Below are 18,965 nucleotides of genomic sequence, written 5' to 3' on the forward strand. Positions count from 1 at the left end.
AACCAACAATCCCCAACAGTCATGAGCGTTTGCTCTATTCCTGGGCTCCTCTCCACTGGATGAGAGTTAAGCACCAAGCACAGTACAAAATGGCCCGTCAGAGAACCTCATTGCAAACGGAGACACTGCGGGGTAAACAGAGGCCCAGAGATGCAAAGCCAAAGAGAGACATGGCAATGTAAAGAGATGTCTCAAGTGATCGGCCAGCTGGAAAACTCTCTTCCCCACAGCAGAGAGTGGAGTAAGAAAATCGGAGCCAGAGGAAAGCAAGGCAGAGAGAAACCCAGAGGGAACCCCATCGAGTGGACACACTGATGGTTTTGTGCATCAGGAACATTCCCATAACTGGGACTGTTTCCCATAAGCCAACCTGATGAACACACAAGAGTGAGCTGGTAGAGCTGAGAACCCTGGACATGGCTGTGCCGTCAGTTCCAGCTCAGCCACGGGGACCACCGGACAAATCACTGACCATTGATTGTTCCACGGCCACACCATGCAAGGTTGTGGGACAATCCAATGGGGTAAGAATGTGAAACTGTTGATTAACCTTTGCTAAAACACAGCACGAATGTGACGCAGGGTGTCTGGACAGGCCAGGGCACGGTGCGTCCACTGTGGGATGAGCAGATCGGGTCATATACCTGATCCTTGGATGTCAGGCATTCAGGTTGCTTCCAATTTTTTACGTAAACAACGCTTGTCTATGGCAGAAACTTGTAAGTACACCTTTGGGTGCACTTGACTAATTGTTTCTTTGGGATAAAGTTCCAGAAGTGGAAATGCAAGCACAAAGCTATTTATTCCCAAGTGGCCTTCCAGAAAAGCCACACCAATTTATCAGTGAGACACGCACCCATTCCCTTGACACTTGCCCAGGATGAGTATTTTCAATGTCTATAAGTTCTTCAACAATCTAAAAGGTTAAGAATAGCATCTTGCATTGCAATCAGAATTTCTTCCTCTACTATATGAAGCTGAATAGTTTAACCTGTGCATGTATTTCTTCCGTGAACTAATGTTCATCTCTGTGGCTCATTTTACTAAAAGAGTATTCATCTCACTTATCTGAGAGCTAGGTTTTATATGATGGATAGGCATCCTTTACCTGTCACATGAGATAAATATTTTTCCTTGTTTATACTTTGCCTTTCAAATTTGCTTTTAGTTGAAAATTTTAAATGTATTTAAAACATTAGCCTTTTTCAATATAGCCTCCTGCCTTAGGTGTCAAAGCGGCCCACCACCCAAAGACACAAACGTCCCCCTACATTATCTTCAAGCTACCTTATGGTTTCCTTTTCTGTACTCACCTCTCTAATCAACCTGGAATTCATACATGTGAATTTATGGCAGAAGTAAAAAAAAATTGATTATATAAAATAAAAAGAAAAAGATCAGCCCAGCCTTACATATTGAATAATTCATTCACTCTCTAATAATAATGAAATATACCATTTCTATCATAAATACTTAAATATACTTTGGCCTATTCTGTTCCACTGATTTAAGTGTATATTCTTCTGCCTATATCACAATATTTTAATAATTAAAACTTTATTCTGTTTTAATAAAGCAATCCCTCTTCCTTCTTCCTCCCTCCCCCAATATTTTCGGGCTATTCCTATGAGTTTACTAGTCCAGATAAATTTGACAAACATTTTCGCAATCTAAAAATTTTTCATTGGAGTTATATCTTTTAAACATTTTATTTGGATGATCTAAGAAAACTACCTGGTTTTGTATATTTGTTATGTAACCAGTCACTTTCCTGAACTCTCTCATTAGCTCTCATCACTTTTGAGTTCTTGGCTTTCTGGAGAGATAACAATATAACCTGCAAATAGCAGTAATTTTATCTCCTCTTTCCCTGTAGCCAGTTTCTTGTTCCTTGTCTCACTGTGCTCCCTCAGCCTTACAACGCAGCATAGAACAATAGCGGTGGGAGCAATAATAACTGCTCCTGAAACTAACAGGAAAGCCCCCGATGCTTAACTGTTAAGGACGACGTTTGCCACCTGCTTAAGGCAGCTCTTTCCGATTCTCTCGACCAGAAAGTATCCTGCTCCTAGGTGATTAACTTTGAGAACGGATCTTTAATTTTATTAAATTAGAATTCTAGACAGAATTCCAGGTACACGTCTACAAACCCCAGACACCACGTGAAAAGAAGATGAGGTCAGACATACCTGCTGGCCTGCAGCCCCGACCCCACCACGTTACAGAAGAGGAGCAGCACCTTGTTCTCCCCATGGGCAGGCAGCGATGCCCGCTGCCCCTCGCGGGCCGCCAAGCGCGGGGAGACCGACAGACCGGCCGGACGAGCTGGGGAGGAGAATCAGGTTTGTATACTCAATGAGCTGCTCGCTGGGTCAGAACCCCGGCTTCGCCTCCCCTCTTCTTTGAGCATCTACCAACCACCACTGGGAGACACTAGAGGGCGTTAGGGGAGGAGGTAGGGAGGTTCACAGTGCTTGCGCCATCTGGCATCTGAAGATCCCACACACGGCAGCGAATCTGCAGTTGTGCGCATTCAATCATTTTAAAACCAAGGCAGGGATTTTAATTAACACTTTTTCAAGCCCATCTGAAAAGTACTCCAAAATGATTTTGGTTGCATTTATGCCCGGATCAGAGAGTCAAAGAGCATCCACTCTCTTAGAAAGCCAGCACAAGAGGTACACAGAGAAGGTAAGACCCTCTGCCACTGAGGAAGTAGAGGAATTGGACTAGCCTCAATTTCCAATCAATTCTGAAAATCTGACTCTTAAGGCACAGATGTGTGACCTGCGATTGAATCTGAAATGAGGGCTTGTACTGAGTTATAACCGAATCAGGGCCAATGTCCTGTTCCAGGTTCCAAGCCCAGAGGCTCCCTGTTGACACAGGGCAACCACAGACACTCAGTCCCCACAGCCTGCCGCCACCTAGGCCAGCTGAGGATATAGGCCAGGGCACAGGATTCATCTGGGCTATATGGTAACCCTGGCACAGGTCCTCTAAATATGGGCCCTCCTGACTGGCTAATTAGGCCAAATGTAAACCGACCTGCAATGAAAGACTGTCAGAAATGGACTATCTCAGCCAGTCCAAAGTTTAAGAAAAGCAAGCATTAGACAGTGGGACTGTTAACAAAAAGCCATTTAATAAATGCCTTGGCCATCTAATGCTCCAACTTGTAAAATTTTTACTTTAAGCACAGCCGTTGGGCCACAAGAGTCCTGGAGACAAAGATGACCCCAGCACCCATTGTGAATAGCGATTCTCTAAGTGTGGTCCTGGGACCAGCCACAGCAGTGTCACCTGGGAACTTGTTACACCTGCAAATTCTCAGGCCCCACCCCTGACCTCCCGAATCAGAAACTCTGTGGGTATGGCCCAGGAATTTGCTTAAACAAGCCCTCCAAGTGACAGATACTCACTAAGGTTTTGAGAACCTCTGTATTAGTTGACTAATTTTTAATAATCAAGAATCTGTAGACCAAATATCAGAGAAAATAAGCCTGATAGTTCCAAGTGCTAAAACTAAATGTCTTATGCCCTAGCACCCAATGAGTACCCTCTCAAACCTCTAACTCATAATATCCAAAGAAAATGATGCCAAGCACTGCTGTACCCAGAAGTAGCTCCCGGCTGGTGGGTGGAGGGGCCTGGAAGGCATACACGCTGTCTCCCTCGGCAATAGTATTCAGATCCTCTTCATCAAAGAAAGACCGCTGGAGTCCACTGGGATGCAGCTCAACCAAGATCACCTGGAAAGAGAAGGGTCATTTTCCCTCCGGATTCTCAGAGGAAACTTAACAAATAAGAAATCTAAAAATGACTGATAGGCTTAAACCTCCCTTTCACTCTTTCTTCCCTTCTACGTGACAAATACTATTTACTTTTAGTAATAAAACACACGAGGTATAACAATTAGATTGACCACAGACCTCTCAACTGCAACAACAGAATATCAAACTGCTGAGGGGAGGGTGGGGGGAAGAAAATTGAAAATCTAAAGTTTAACGCCCCGCTAAACTATCACGCAAGATGAGAATAAAATAAAGATCTCCTCAGACAAACAAAAATTGAGAGTGTTTCCCACTGACAGATCTCCCCTAAAAGAACTTCTAACCAGTTTTGCCAACTTTTTTCACATTATGTCACACATGAAAAATATTGTTATGGAGCACTGAGGTTAGCAGAAGCAGCTGGTCTTATCATGGTGGGGGGGCAGTGGGGGAACTGTCGTGAGGGTCCCGGCTGCCCCAGACCCAACGCCATTGCCTCAAGAGCTCCAGGAATCAACACCTCAGCCCACACAACCCATTCAAGGACACTGGCTGAGAAATTGTCTTGCACAAGATACATTTCAGGGTTACAAAAAGACAAACAAACTGAATCCAGAAGGAAAACTTGAGTTGTAAGAAGCAATGATGAACCAAAGAAAAATGTAAACGTTGGTAAATGTAAACATGTGTTGAACACATAAATCTAAAATAATAACTATTACTACCACTATGGGGAGAAAAGGGAGGAGGGGTTAAAATACTGGACAACAGTATCCATCCACAATAATACTTCAATCAAAAAGGTATAAGGGAAACTAAGGCACGCCAAGATCCTTGTGTTGTTTGGGAAGATTTACGTAAGACCTTGTTAATTATGGGCATTGACATTTTAATAATAACCAGGTAGAGCATAGAAATATAATATATATGTCCCAAACCAGAAGAGATGGAATGGAGAAAAACTGTTCAATCCAAAGAAGCAGTAAAGGAGAGAAAAAGGCGAGGCAAAGCAGGGTAAATAGAAAGTATAAAATAAGATGATATAAATAAATCCAAATATATCCATGGTCACAGGTAATCTAAGTGGAATAAACTTGATAGTTAAAATAAAATATCAAAATAGATTTTAAGTTCCAATTCAAGAGCCCCAGTGATTCCCGCCACCCTGAACACACACATCACACCTCCCAAATTCCTGATGGTCCTTTTTCTCTCCTAATTATTCAAACTCTACCTCCCTCAGACTTCCCCCTTTTGATTTTTTATTACTGCCATTTATCCCCAAAACTCTCACCCACCATCCTATTCTCCCTCTCTCAGTAGATAGAGCACTTTGAGCTCACAAAGCAAGATACACATTTTTCCCCACTTGAGAGCCCCAAGAACATGGCGGTAGGGGTCAGAGGGCTTGACTGGATGGGGGCAGGAAGCAGCCCGCTGGGGTGAGGGAGAGGCCCAGTAATGGTGGTTACGCGGATGGATACACAGTTAAAAATTCAACAAATTATAACCTTAAGACATGTACACTTTATTGTATGGATGTTATTCCTTAACAAAAAGGTTAAGAATATTTTTTAATTTGGAAAAATCCCATGAGGTGGTCAGAAGAGTAAAATTTCCATTTACAGTTAAAGAAACGGAGGATCAATCACTATGTGCAAGGTCAGAAAACTAGGAAGTGACTGAATCACAATTGGAACCCTATTCACGCCCTTCCCACCACGCCCCATTGCTGCTCACCGGCATCGCCCCCGCCCTGCACTGTCACAGGGGCCCCTGTTATGAGCTCTGCCCTCTGAAGTCCCAGGGAATCCAACCTCTTTACCAAGACTCCTTAAGAAAAAAGAGGAGAGCACATCGACCCCACTGTCCCCCGCCTGCTCTCTCCTATTACACATCCTCAGGCCCCTGAGGAGTTCCTCATATCACATTTACTGTCCCTTCGGCATCCTGGCTTATATTCTCAGGAGAGAAAACACAGAATAGTGGCTCCAGCTCGGAAACCAAACCATCTGTGTTCAAACCCCGGCTCAGCCACTTACCAGCTGTGTGACCTTGGGCAAGTCACTCAACACCTCTTCTCTGCTCTTGGTAAAATGAGGGTAATGGTAAGACCTACTTCCCAGGATGGTCTGAGGAGTAAATTGACTATGAATATAAAGGTCATAAAATAGTGCCCAGCACTTGTTAAGCACTCCCCAGGGTTAGCTATTGTTGGAATTACTATGATCGTCATCGTCATCACCTTCTTGGAAGACAAAACTGGTGCCCTTTCCTGGTTATTCTGTGTAAATTCAGGGAGAGAGCAAGGAGCAGTCATCACAGACACCAGGGACTGCTAACGAAACAGAAACTCATGAGTCACGCTGGAGTCACCTGGGAACCAGAAATTAGCCTAACAGCCTAGTCAGCTGGCCCGGTTAGCGTTCCGTCATCCAGTGACCAGGCCCCAGTGCAATTCCATCACACCTCATCCACAGGGACGCCGCCTTCCTCTGCCACCATCTTCCTCAGGGCTGCCACTGTGCTGAGGATCGGCACGGCCAGGCCTATCCGCAGGAACCGCTGGCTCTTCGAGAGGAAGACCAAGGTGACGCTCAAGAATCTGGAAAACAGGGAGGAGGCCACATCCTTAAAGGGCTGACATGAGCTGTCACCAACACCCTTGACACTGGGTCAAGTTCAGCGCTTAGGCTAATCTTGGCGTCCTAGTCGGGTCACTGTACTTTAGGCACACTCTCACCAGGTGGCAGTGGAGAGCCAAATCGCTGAAGGTCTCAGCGGAGTGTACTTTTCCATCAAGTTAAAAATAAAAGGTATTTCATTAAGAATCACAATACAGATCTATGTTCTCAAGGTTCTGTTAACTAGATAATCTTAAGCAAAAACAAACTTTGAAGCTTGACAAGTAAAGCAGTCAAGTGTCCTCTTCCAGGAGAATTCAACACTCTTGACGATGCTCTCCTTCTCTTACTGAAACTCTCCCTTGGTAACAGGACACAGCCCTTCTGCCCTGCGACTTCTGTGGACACTTTCTCTAGTCCCACTTCCCACTCTCCCCGCCAGCACACCTGGGCTCAGTCCTCCAGCTCCTGCCTCCCCTGTTCTATACTGCAGTAACTGTCCAATTCACACAGCTAGTTAATAGAGCTGCGATTTGAACCCACACTGTCCGGCCCCAGAGTCAGCGGTCCTAACCACCGTGCTATGCTACATCCGGCCAGGAATCCTAGCTCACACGTATCAGTAGACATCACCTGATGGTGCCACTGACGACAGGATAAGCCAGTGTATATTTGTGGCACAGACGATCAGCAGCACAGGACTTCAGAGCAGAAACAGGGATTAAGGCTTTATGAAGCTGTCATGTCTTAAGTGCATCCTAAAGATGGAGGATGTCAACAGGCCGGGGGCAAGAGAAATGGTATCTACAGAGGTGGGGGACACAGGAAGAAATGCCGCTTTCACTGCTAGTGAAGGCACCCCACACAGGAGCTCACTGAGCATCCATGAGGCTGACACCGGCCAGCTGCCCTACCGGTCACTGCTAAGACCTGGGCTTCTGGGACGGGACACGTGCGCCCTGTGCTGCTTAGATTTATAGAGCTGAGCCCCACCGTGCCCCCTACCCAATCCTACCTCCCCTTCTCTTCTCATCTCATCTCCTCTGACAACTCTTTTCCCTTTTTCTTTGCTCATTAAAGAAACCTTTTCCCTCCACCTTCACAAAGAGGAGGAAGGATTTGGAAATAAAGCAGAGAAAAGCAAGTGGCAACAGATTTTTCTCTGGTTTGCTCTGTCTGACTGCGTGGTACCGATGTGCCCGTGCCAGCTTCTGAACAGGCCAAAGATGTAAGCCTGGCAACGGTGCTGATAAACAGAAGCATTGTTCCTAATTCCTTCTTCAGCTAAAGCACAGGCACTTAATTGTCACATTCAATAACTGAACGCCACCCAGCTGTAAGGCTGGTTCTAGAGAAATGCTGGCTGAGAAGCAAAAGAGAGAAAATCACAGATGCAAGGCCAGAAGGCTCCCATAAGGAGTAAGGCTGGAAGGAAGTTCACCCGGCACGATGCTCACACACCTCGTCTGGCGCAAGGGGATAGGCAGTGACACACACAGGAAAGGATCGAAGGTGTTGCTCTGCTTCCGGCAGTGGGGACAGGTCAAGGAAGATCTGTGAGGACAAAGGATCGAGGTTACAGTTGAATCACACTTAAACAGCTTGGCCAGTCCTCAAAAAGTTAAATATGGAGTTACCATTGTAATTCCACTCCTGGGGACAGAGCCAAAAGAAACGAAAACAGGTATTCAAATAAACACTTGTACACAAATGCTCACAGCAGCTTATTCACAATCGTCAAAGGGCGGAAACAACCCCAATGTCCAGCAGTGGAGAAACGGGCAAACAAAATGTTGTATATACACACGTGGATTATTACTCAGCCATGAAGTCCTGACACGGGCTGCAACGTGGATGAACCTCGAAAACACTATGCAAAGTGAAAGAAGTCCAACACAAAGGCCGCATATTTTATGATTCTATTTATAGGAAATGACCAGAACGGGTAAAGCCATAGAGACAGAAAGCAAACTGGTGGTTGCCAGGTGCTGGGAGGAGGCAGGAACGGGAGTGACTGCTTCCTGGGTACCAGGTTTTCTCTGGGGTAAGGAAAATAGGAGCTAGAAAGAGGTGGAGGTTGCACAACGTTGTGAATGTATGTGCCACTGAATTGTACACTTTAAAATGGTTCATTTTATGTTTTATGACTCACCTCAATTTTTTAAGAAAGGACAAAAAGTCTAATCACACATGGCAGAGCACTGAGTATGGGAAGGGAAGCCTCACCCCTTCCTGACAGAAACACAGCGTGCCAACCTCCAGGCTGGAAGGCCTCTCAGGACCATCTGCTCCCCTGGGTCTCAGCCTCACTGTGCCGCAGAATTAAAAAGCCTTTTGCAAATGCAGATGCCCAGGCCCTACTCCTAGTGATCCCGTTTCAAGGGAAGCGGAGAGAGGCGCAGGCATTGGAATTTTCAAAGCTCCCCAGGTGATGCCGGTGTTCAGTCAGTCAAGGGCGGAGGAGCACTGATGCAGTCCCCGCTCCCTACTGTACCGATGAAGAAACAAAGCTCAGAAAAGAGCAGCTCACGGTAAGAGCTCACACTGAAACAGCATCTACTACGAACCGGGCATCGTTCTGAGCATTGTGCATACATTAACCCAAGCGCTACCCATACGACCAGAATTATCCCCACTTTACAAAGAAGAAAACTGAAGCACAGAGAAGTTAAGTAACTTGCCAAGGACACATAGCTCTTAAGTGGCAGAGCTACGCTCGGGTTCTAGAGTCCCTGTCCGTCATCATTCCTGCAGAGTCCTTACTATAAGTGAGTGAGGCATCAATCGTTCCAGAGTAGATATACATACAGTTTATTTATATTCTTAAAACTCTTTTCAATTTAACGCTCCCTTACTGTAGCATTTACCTCTGAAACCGCTCCAATTTTATGTCCTTAATCGTGTAAGGCACCATGCTCTTCCAAGATATAAGGGATTTCTGGATGCTACATTCCTTATCCTAAAATCTACCTCAACTTCCTTGGGGATATGGACCAGCATCCCGCTGGCTGTCCACGCTCTGCCCACTAGAGAGCCCGAGGGTCAGTCAGCAAGGAAATCAGAGCTGATCTCAGAACCAGGTCTCCTGAGTTTCTACAGGAAGCACCCGTCCTGCTTGACTGGTTTTCTGTTGAGCAGAAAAAATAGGAAAAACCAAGAAGAAGCAAGGAACTCTGAGGTTTCCAGGGTGCCACCCTGAGTGATCTGCTCTTAGCAAGTTGGCTCTCCTGGGTTCAAGTTAACAGAACACCAACCACGATTTCAGAAAACAGACCCGAGGACTCAATGTTCAACACTTCGCTGCCTCTGGGAAGTCGGTGGTGACGTTTGGGTAAACATGGTGTGGCAGACGTCAGCTCCAGCCAGCAGGGGGACTGACGCTGTGGGGTCTCCTCTGCCACCCCGTTTCTCTTCCCGTCCTAATTCCACCTTCACCCATCACATACCCGGACGTAACATAGGCCTGAAAGACGTATTTTTGTCATTGCAAAATTTCCAAATCCCTGTTTTGCATTTAAGAGGACAAATGAAAAGGAACGTTTTTCTTTGAAGTTCTTTTTTTTAAACCTACCGAAACTAAGCAAGGCTGCATTTTTCTTGTAGAGTTACATCATATCAAACTGGTTCACGGATGTGGCCTCTATACTGAGCCATGAATCTCGGTCAGGGAGCAAGAGATGCGTAGTTTGGAAAAAACAAAGAATGGTCTAATTTTATATTTAAAGAATGAAGAAAATATATTGTTTTCATAATAAACTGCAGAAAAGGTGTGAAATGCACCTGTTTCTCAAAGGATGAGAAAGGAGGACAGAGTGAGTGGGACCAACAGATCAGGAAGAGAGAGGGCCAGAATCACTTTTATGGAAAACTCCAGATGTTCCCAGACTCCAGATGTTCCCATACCCCAAATGTGGCCCGAGGGGTCCTTTCGTCCTCATCATCCCCTCAAGAGCATTAACAGTCCTGTCCTATTGTCCCCCGAGTGCTCCTAGGGGAAAGGGACAGAAAATCACCCCACTGCCCTTCGATGTTCAGTTGCCATCTCCCTAAGGTATTCATTCTCCTTGTCACATTGCTTCTGTTACAAAGATGACACTCAGAAACTCAGAGCTGCTCTCTGCTTTCCACCAGTTACAAATGCCCAACAATGAGCCCCAGGCTTTGACACTGCACACTTTACCACGGACCTCTCACTGCTGCCGAACACACAGCTGACATCTCAAACCTGGCCAGCTGCACCTGCCCACTGGACAGTGGAGCTGATGTCGATGCCGGCAACGGTAACTGGGACAACACACAAGCAAGATATCACCTCCAAGACCTGCTCTAAGAAAGCCTTCTAAAACATACTCTGCCTAAAAGGGAATGCTGCGTGTGATGGGGACCAGATTAGACTTTCTGTGAATAAAAGCTACGAATGACATGAAGAAATGAATACACACACATGTGTACACATGTGCACATGCCCGCGTGCACACACACACACTCTCCCTTCTCTAGCCAAAATTCCAACATAGCAACAACCCTTGGATATTAAACTTGCAGCTGTTTTTAGGTTGTGGTAATAATCAAATAGAATAATTCCTTTTCCCCTAGTCTACAACCTCCAGCACCCCAATATCTTCCTTCTTTTCTCCTCCAGACAAAGTCAAAAACCCAGCCCCCTAGAAAGGAGGGGAAAGGGGACGGAGGCAGGAGAACCTCAGTGAAAGGGCCTCTGAATTAGCCCATCATAACACCTCCAGCTTTCCATCTCATAGAGAAGGCTGAGACCGGGGCGACTGCCCAGCCCAGGCGAGCCCGCCCCGGGGGAGAGGAAGGCTGAAGCGGGCCCAGAGCAGCACTGCTGCCCGGAGGCCCAGCTTGGAGCTGGACCCGCTGACCGCTGCAGAAAACCACTTCTCAGACCGCAAAAGCCCTGGCCTGATGGACACAGCCAACTATACTTTTTCCTTACTATAGACTCTCAGGCACAAAGCAGGTATTTTTAGCTGTCACCAGCCCTTTTTTTAGCATGAACACCTCGCCTCTTACTCATCATCCTATAGTCATCTACCCAAAGGGCACCTGCCGTCCTTAATATCTGATAGGCTCAAATGCCACTTCCTCAGGAGTCCTCCCCTGACTCACCCCACACCTGGTGAGACTGTGATTTAGAATAAGAACATATATTTGGTCTCCGCACCTGTTTCTGGTTAGAATTTTCCAAGTGATAAGAGCAAGAAGGATAGAGGTGAAAGGAGCATCTTTCGTTGTTCATAGCAAGCCCCATATAAGCCCACCTGAGTTTATGTTAAAGAGGTGAGTTCTGGAAAGCCCCTAGAGAACCACAGGATGGGGGCTAGCCAGGGGAACCAACCCTGTGATGAGAGGGTTGGAACTTTCAGCCCCACCCTCCCTACCTCCTGGGGAGCAGAGAGGGGCAGACTAGAAGTTGAGTTAATCACTAACGGCCAGCGATTTGATCAATCATTCCTATGTAATGATGCCTCCCTAAAAACCCCAGCAGAAGGGGTTTGGAGAGCTTCTAGGTGAACGTGTGGAGGTGCTGGGAGGGTGGCACACCCAGAGAGGGCATGGAAGCCCCACACCCCTTCCCACATAGCCTGCCTTATGTGTCTCTTCCATTTGGTTGCTCCCAAGTTGTATCCTTTTATAATAAACAGGTAATCTGGTAAGTAAACTGTTTTCCTGAATTCTGTGAGCCACTCGCAAATTACCGAACCTGAGGAGGGGGTCGTGGAAACCTCCAATTTATAGCCAGGTGGTCAGAAGCACAGGTGACAACCTGGGACGAGTGATTGGTGTCTGGTGGGGTGGGGGCAGTCTTGTGGGACTGAACCCTTAACCTGTGGGGTCTGTGCTAACTCCAAGTAGATAGTATCAGAATTGGGTTAAATTGTAGGACCTTCAGCTGATGGCCACAGAGAACGGCAGAATTGTTTGGTGTGGGGAAAACACTCACACATCTGGTGTCAGAAGTGTGAGTGTGGCAGTAGTAGAGAGTAGTGTAAAGGAAAACAAGAGTTTCCTCCTCTTTTGCATCTCATTTCGAAGCACCCTCAATATTTCCTTCAAAGCACTTGCCAGTTATCTAACTATATAAAAATCCAGGAGTCACTCTAGATTCTCATCTGTCCCTCAGTCCCTCCACCCCACACTATTGACCCTGTTAGCAAGTCCTATTGACTCTACATCCAAAACATATTCCCAATCCATTCACTTCTCTCCATCTCCACCACTGCCACGGGGGTCCCGGCTGCCATCGCTCTCCCACTGGGGGGACTACACATCAGCTGCTGCTCCTGCTTCCAGTCTTGCCTCCTTCCATTGCCAAACAACCAGCGTGATCACATAAATTGATAACTAGACCGCACCCTGCTTTAAACTTTGCAGTGGTTTTCTGTGCACCTTAGACTAAAACCCACAGTTGGACTGGACGCCTCTCCAGCGTCACCTCCCACCCTTCACTCCTTGGCAGCTGCCTTGGCCTTTCTCTCCCTTGACCCAGCCAAGATCATTCCTACCCCAGGCCCTTTGCTGGTTTCCCTGCCTGCAATACGCTGTCCCCAAATAGCTGAATGGCTGATTCCTTGCCATTCAGTCCTCAGCTCAAATGTCCCCCCTGAATAGAAGCCTTCCCTGACCATTTTATCTAAGGTTGGCTGCCTGCTCCACCTCCCAGGTTACGCCTTATCATTTCACTTATCACTATCACAAGTTGTCTGTTGACGTGTGTATTACCTAACACCTCCTCCAAAAGAATGTGAGCTCCATGAGAACAGAGGCTGGGTCTCGTTCGCAGCTCAATTCCCAGCACCTAGAAGAGAGCCCGGCATGTAGCAGGCATGAATTAAAGATCCAGAGAATAAACAGGTATACTTTGTTAGTATTTCTCTCTCATGGGCAAGGAGCTATGCTCCTCATTGTAACCAATGGACCAAGCACAATATCAGATGCTCAAATCTTTGAAAGAAGGAAAGGAAGAGAGTGTGTGTGGACAAGAGAGGAAGAGGGGAGGAGAATGGAGTGAGCAGAGACATCAGTGAATATATTGCACAAGGACACCATTGAGTGGTACCTGGTGGCAACTATTGGTGAGCCTCCCCTCAGTCTAGCGTGCCCTCACCTGACACTCTCCTTTCCCTCCTTCTAGATATTCTTCCACTTCCTCTGTTCTTCTTTTCCTCTGTCTCATTTTTGTTTCAAGTAGATTATGCTTTGGGCACCTTAACATCAGACAGATGCCCTACAAACAGCTTTCATGGCTAAAAAAGGTCACTAGCCATGGAGCCTAGGTTTCCTCCATGCACACCACATCTCTCAGGAAATAAGTGGGCCCTACTTCATGTACAACAAGGAAATCTGGGCTCATTCAGAAGAGATTTTAAGTACCCATATGCTAAGCAATCGAGGGCGGTAATGGAGTGCCCTAAGGCCATTCTGGCTGTCATTCACGGTCAGTGAGGGCCCTCCTCCCCGCTGAGGCAGAGAGGGAGGGAAGTTCTCAAGTGCTCCAGTGGAAAGTACCTTTGGCCTTCTTCCAAAGCGTTTCAGAAACTATTCGGTCTTCCTAAATAAACAATCACCTCAAAGACATGATCATATCCAATTTATTTATTCGTGATCACTGAATAGAATATAAATCTTAAATTAGCATGCTTTCTGGGCCATTTTAAGTCATCTCCTCCTTTCCAAACACAAAGAATACAAATCCCCAAAAAGTATGGAAGTAAATGGCTGTAAGTTGAGAGAATTCTAGAAGACTGAATAATTGTTACTTTGCTTGAAGTAAATAAGAAAAAAAAGCCAATAGGAGACCTGTGAAAAACCCATGGAGCAAAAGAAAAGGAGAGGTATCTAGAAGACTCAGAGAAAAGCCCACCTTTGGAACTGATTTAATGCAACACCCAGAAGAAAAATATTAAAAAGTGTTTTGGCATCTATAGCAGAGAACAAGAGGGCAGAGTCTCTGTGCAACTGAAGCAGCAGCAGAATCACAAGAAAAGAACCAGGTGAGATGGAAAAGCAACCCAAGAGGAAGAATTAAAACGAAAGCAAAAGCAAGACTTGTGCTTCAGAGATCTACGGAAGGTCAAATTCTGGTTCTGCCACTTACTAAGTACCCTTGCCAAAAGCCCAGCCTCCCAGATGGTAACTCATCTCCTGGGGCTCTTATAAGGATTAAATTAAAAAATATATGGGTGAGTGTGTCACCTAGATGAGGTTCTCTGTAACCAGCGTCTTCCTCTATATCCTGATCATTGTGCTCATTCCCACCTCCAGGTAGATTTCATTCTTGTTGAATATGTTCCCCACCCATTTAATCCTATTCATCCTCCATGACCCATCAAAAGGCACACCTCCTCCAAGAAGCCCAGGGGGGTTCTCCCCTCTTCAGACCTCTCATTGTAATTAGTACTAAAACACTATCATACTTGAAAATATTCTACCTTATATGAATCTCCGAACTGTCATATTTAAAGCCCAAAGAGAACATATACTTTCAGAAGTCAAACACTATATAATTATACATACATATATATATAGTGTGCGTGTGTGTGTGTATGTGTGTCTGAGTGTGAGGAGGACTGGCCGTGAGGTAACATGTGTTGCCAATCTTCCTCTTTTTGCTTGAGGAAGATTGTCCCTGAGCTAACATCTCTGCCAATCTTTCTCTATTTTATATGTGGGATGCCTCCACAGCATGGCTTGATGAGTGGTGTGTAGGTCTGTGCCCAGGATCTGAACCTGCGAACCCCAGGCCACCAAAGGGAAGCACACAAACTTAACCACTATACCACTGGGCCAGCCACTAATTATACATTTTTTTAAGTCCTCCATTATGCTGGGAAATCTTGAACTCAAAATAACTTGTTAAACTAGGCTCTCTGGCAATAAAGAATAAACAAGAAGGATCTCGCCAACTTCTCAATGATCGTCTGCTGGTGAGATCCTGGCCTCCACGTTCATACTCTGTAGAACCATCCTTGCATCACCCCTCCTTCCAGAGGAGATGGAAGGCCTAGAAGCCAGCAAGAAGGAAAAGAAGAAATACTAAAGGTCAGAGACGACAGGGGTGAGTGGTTAATTGGGATTTATAATGGGAGAGAGAAGGGTGTTTGTGGTTTTTGTTGTTTGTAATCTGACAGCAAACCTAGCAATGGAGGCTTGTTATCAGCATGAGTTTGCTGAACCCTTGGGTGGTACACGCTAAACATACCTCATTCTTACCTATATTGTGCTTGAAAGTGGCTCTGCACAAAGCTTTGACCTAGAGAAAGCTGAGCCGGCGGTGACAGGAGGTTCTCAGAGGCTTTACTGGCTTCAGGCTGAAGCTGCAAAGAAATGAGGAAAGGAAGCAAGATTAGAAACACTTCCCGTCAGCCCACTGCTTCCAGACCTCTGAGCCTGTGGCCTCCTCCTGGGCCCACAGCATCCCCTCCTGGGCCTGGACTCTGCACAACCTGAACCTTCAGTGTTACCTTACCGTAATTCACCATCCCCTGAGAGAGAGAGCATGTGTGCAAGAGCAGAAGCAAAGCACGAACCTTGGCCAATGCGCGCACATACTCAGCCAGCCTCATCTATTTCCTCTGGATTGACCACCTTGTTCTTTATCTCCATCCTGTGGTTCTCCTATGTCTAGATGCCTCCTGCACATTTCACTTGAGGGGGCTGCCATCACTTCAAACACATCCATATGCAATCTTCCCATCTTCCACCTGCTAAAGCGTTCCTGTCCACGTTCTCCAGTGAGCCGGGCTTCACATGAGCACCATCTTTCTCAAACAAACCACCGTACGAATGCATAAGCCTCCTTTGCTCCACCCAGGAGTCTACTGTATCCCTCTTCCCATCGCCTTATGTGTTAGATTCCTCTTGAGGCTGAAGCAAATTACCACAAACTGGTGGTCTGAAACAACAGAAGTTTATTCTCTCACAGTTCTCGAGACCAGACATTCAGAATCAGTACCACGGGGCTGAAATCAAGCAGTCTGTAAGGCTGCACTCCCTCCGGAGGCTCCAGGGGAGAACAGGTCCCTTGTCTCTTCCAACTTTTGGTGGCTACAGGAATTCCATGGCTTGTGGACACATCACTGCAATCTTTAAGGCCAGCATCTTCAAAGAGCCAGGAAAAAGGAACTCATGTGAAGTGCTTGGGGTCAAGGGTACTGATGTCTGAAATTTAATTTAAAATGCATCAAAAAAATACGATGAGAAAAAAAGAAAAGATAAAGTGATGAGTGGATGGAGGGGTGGACAGATGGATAAATATGCGATGAAGCAATTTTAGGTAAATGTTAATTGTGGAATCTAGGTGGTGGTTATGAGGTGCTCACTGTAAAATTAATTCAACTTTTCCATATGTTTGACATTTTTCATAATAAAATATTGAAATGAATAAGAGTAATAAATACTCATAATAAAATATCGGGACAAATAAGAGTGACAAATACTCAGAACAGTCATGCTTATTAAGCCCACTATTTCCTTAAGACCAATTTGACCAGAACATAGGACGTGCAAAGGAAAGAAGAAAACAGGGCTGGGGAGTGAGTGTGGTACCACATTGGGTGGGTCCTTCAACGTCCTAAAGAAGACTACCGAGTTCAGTGCACAGCAGAGTACCAGGGCTAAGAATGAGACTCTGGAGTCAGACTGCTGGGGTTCAAATCCATGCACTGGTTCTTAGCTGGGAGAGTTAGTCAACCTCTGACCCAGCTAAATAAATTATTAATCTCTTTGTTCCATGGTTCCCCAAGTGTCATAAAGGGATGATGAATGATAGTGCCTACCTGATAGGGATGTTTTGAGATTAAAAGAGTTGACATATATAAAACACTTAGTGCCTGGCTGTTTTAGTGTTTCTTGTTGTCCCACAATGGGTAGTACCTGATGGGTTCTGAACCTAAGTGGTAGCGACATGTGTGGAGAGAGGCTGTAACTCGACAGCCATTCACAGGATGAAGGATAAGTCTGGAGGTTAGGCCACAGATTAGGAGGCTCAAGGGTCCAAATCACAACAGGGTGAACTAGAGTAGGAGCCAGGAAAATGAAAAGGAGGGATGGGTTCTAGACACCTGTGTACGTAGCTCATAACTGAGCACCTGATGGGGGAGCAGAGGGAGAAAGAGGGAGGAAAGAAACATGGCCAACGCCAAGCCTCCAGTCTGGGGCCTGGAGAGGGGACGTCAAAAGAAGTGGGTCAGGGAAGGGCACGCCAAGTCTGCAGGTGACTCAACACCCAGGCAGAGGCTCTAAGGGCCAGTCAGCGAAGGGTGCTCCAAGGAGGGATAACTTGGACACAGAGTGGACACTGGTGTTTTTGGTTGGCCAGGACTCACTCCTCTTCTTTGGTACTAGCAGCTTTTTTGGAACATGGAATCCAGTCCACGGGAGGTGGGAAAGGCTCCTTAATCAGGGGTCCTCCCATCCCCTCCCAAGGGACAGGCACATGACCCCAGCTAGACCAATGAGATTTCTTGCCCTGCATGTGAATCATGAGCAGAGTGACCAAAAGGCTGAAAACATTGATTTTAGCAGTAGTGTCCGGGTCTAAGAGTTGAGCAGTTCCTGCCACTGAGACACCCTCATGCCAGAGCTGTCTGATTCTTAATGGTTCCAAGCCTGGTTCTTCAGCCTTCTCTTTGATCCCACACACTCCCCCTTGGGCTTCTCATAAATTCCCTTTTGCTTGAGTCAGCTGAAGTTGGTTGCTACCACTTGCACCCAAAGAACTCACAGTGATCTAGGAGACTTCTGCATCAAGGTGATAATGTAGCATGTTGGGAGTGACCGTGGAGGGGGTCACCGGGGGATGGGGTAAAGAAAGAGGAAATCCCAAACAAGGCTGGGATGAGAGGAGCAGAGGGCCATCCACAAAGAGTGGACTGTGAGGTCAGACCAGGCTGGCTCTACTCTGCTAGCCGAGTGAACCTGAACGTCTCCTGGAGCCTCAGCCTGCCGTCTGAAAGGATTAGGAATATCACATCCACCTCATGGAGCCATCATTAAAACGAAAAAGATGATGTTTGTATCCTGCACCTGGCACATAGTAGGTGCTTAATAAGGTTAGCTTCCTGGTCCTCTCCCCAGCCTCATCCCTTTCTTAATTCTGTAAGAGTGGTGTTTTCTGTAAGATCAACTGCCCAAAAGATTGCTTGTGTGATAGTGTCTATAGGATAGTAAAAATATGCCCTTTTCGCCGGATGAAAACATTGGAGAATCATTACAATAACAGAGAAGAAAGTGGTCCTTATGTTTTCTATTCCAGCTTCAAATAAATCTAGCTATATGGCTTTCATATGTTTTGAAACAGAAATAACCTCAAAAAGAAAAATTGTTCAGAGTTACGCAGAGGACAGTCCCTCCCCTTCTTGGAAAGGAAAATTGAAGTTTTGTGCCAAATAATTCCAACAGCTCTGCTCTTTACCTTCAAGCGTTAGCAGCCAGGCCTCCACAGGCAGCCTAATTTTCTGAGGGCAAATTTCAGGAAAGGCTTTGACCCCAGACAGAGAAAAAGATCTTTTCTGGTTTCAATCAGGTCAAACTAAGAGCCAGGCAA

General features: G+C 46.1%; 1 protein-coding gene across 3 annotated transcripts in view; it reads right to left on the minus strand.

The window, feature by feature from the left end:
• The window catches only part of USP43 (ubiquitin specific peptidase 43), a 61,028-nt gene that overhangs the window by 29,890 nt on the left and 12,173 nt on the right, over nucleotides 1–18,965 (minus strand). For 2 of the 3 annotated variants that reach the window (XM_044745582.2, XM_014864095.3), the window contains exons 3-7: nucleotides 15,632–15,735; nucleotides 7,859–7,951; nucleotides 6,243–6,378; nucleotides 3,617–3,752; nucleotides 2,190–2,325 (exon numbers count right to left, since the gene is read on the minus strand). In XM_044745582.2, the coding sequence (XP_044601517.2) occupies nucleotides 2,190–2,325; nucleotides 3,617–3,752; nucleotides 6,243–6,378; nucleotides 7,859–7,951; nucleotides 15,632–15,735 (605 nt within the window). The remainder of the gene's footprint in view (nucleotides 1–2,189; nucleotides 2,326–3,616; nucleotides 3,753–6,242; nucleotides 6,379–7,858; nucleotides 7,952–15,631; nucleotides 15,736–18,965) is intronic. The other variant, XM_070482337.1, reaches the window with a different exon arrangement.

Source organism: Equus asinus, chromosome 13 (genome assembly GCF_041296235.1).
Source record: "Equus asinus isolate D_3611 breed Donkey chromosome 13, EquAss-T2T_v2, whole genome shotgun sequence".
Lineage (NCBI taxonomy): Eukaryota > Metazoa > Chordata > Mammalia > Perissodactyla > Equidae > Equus > Equus asinus.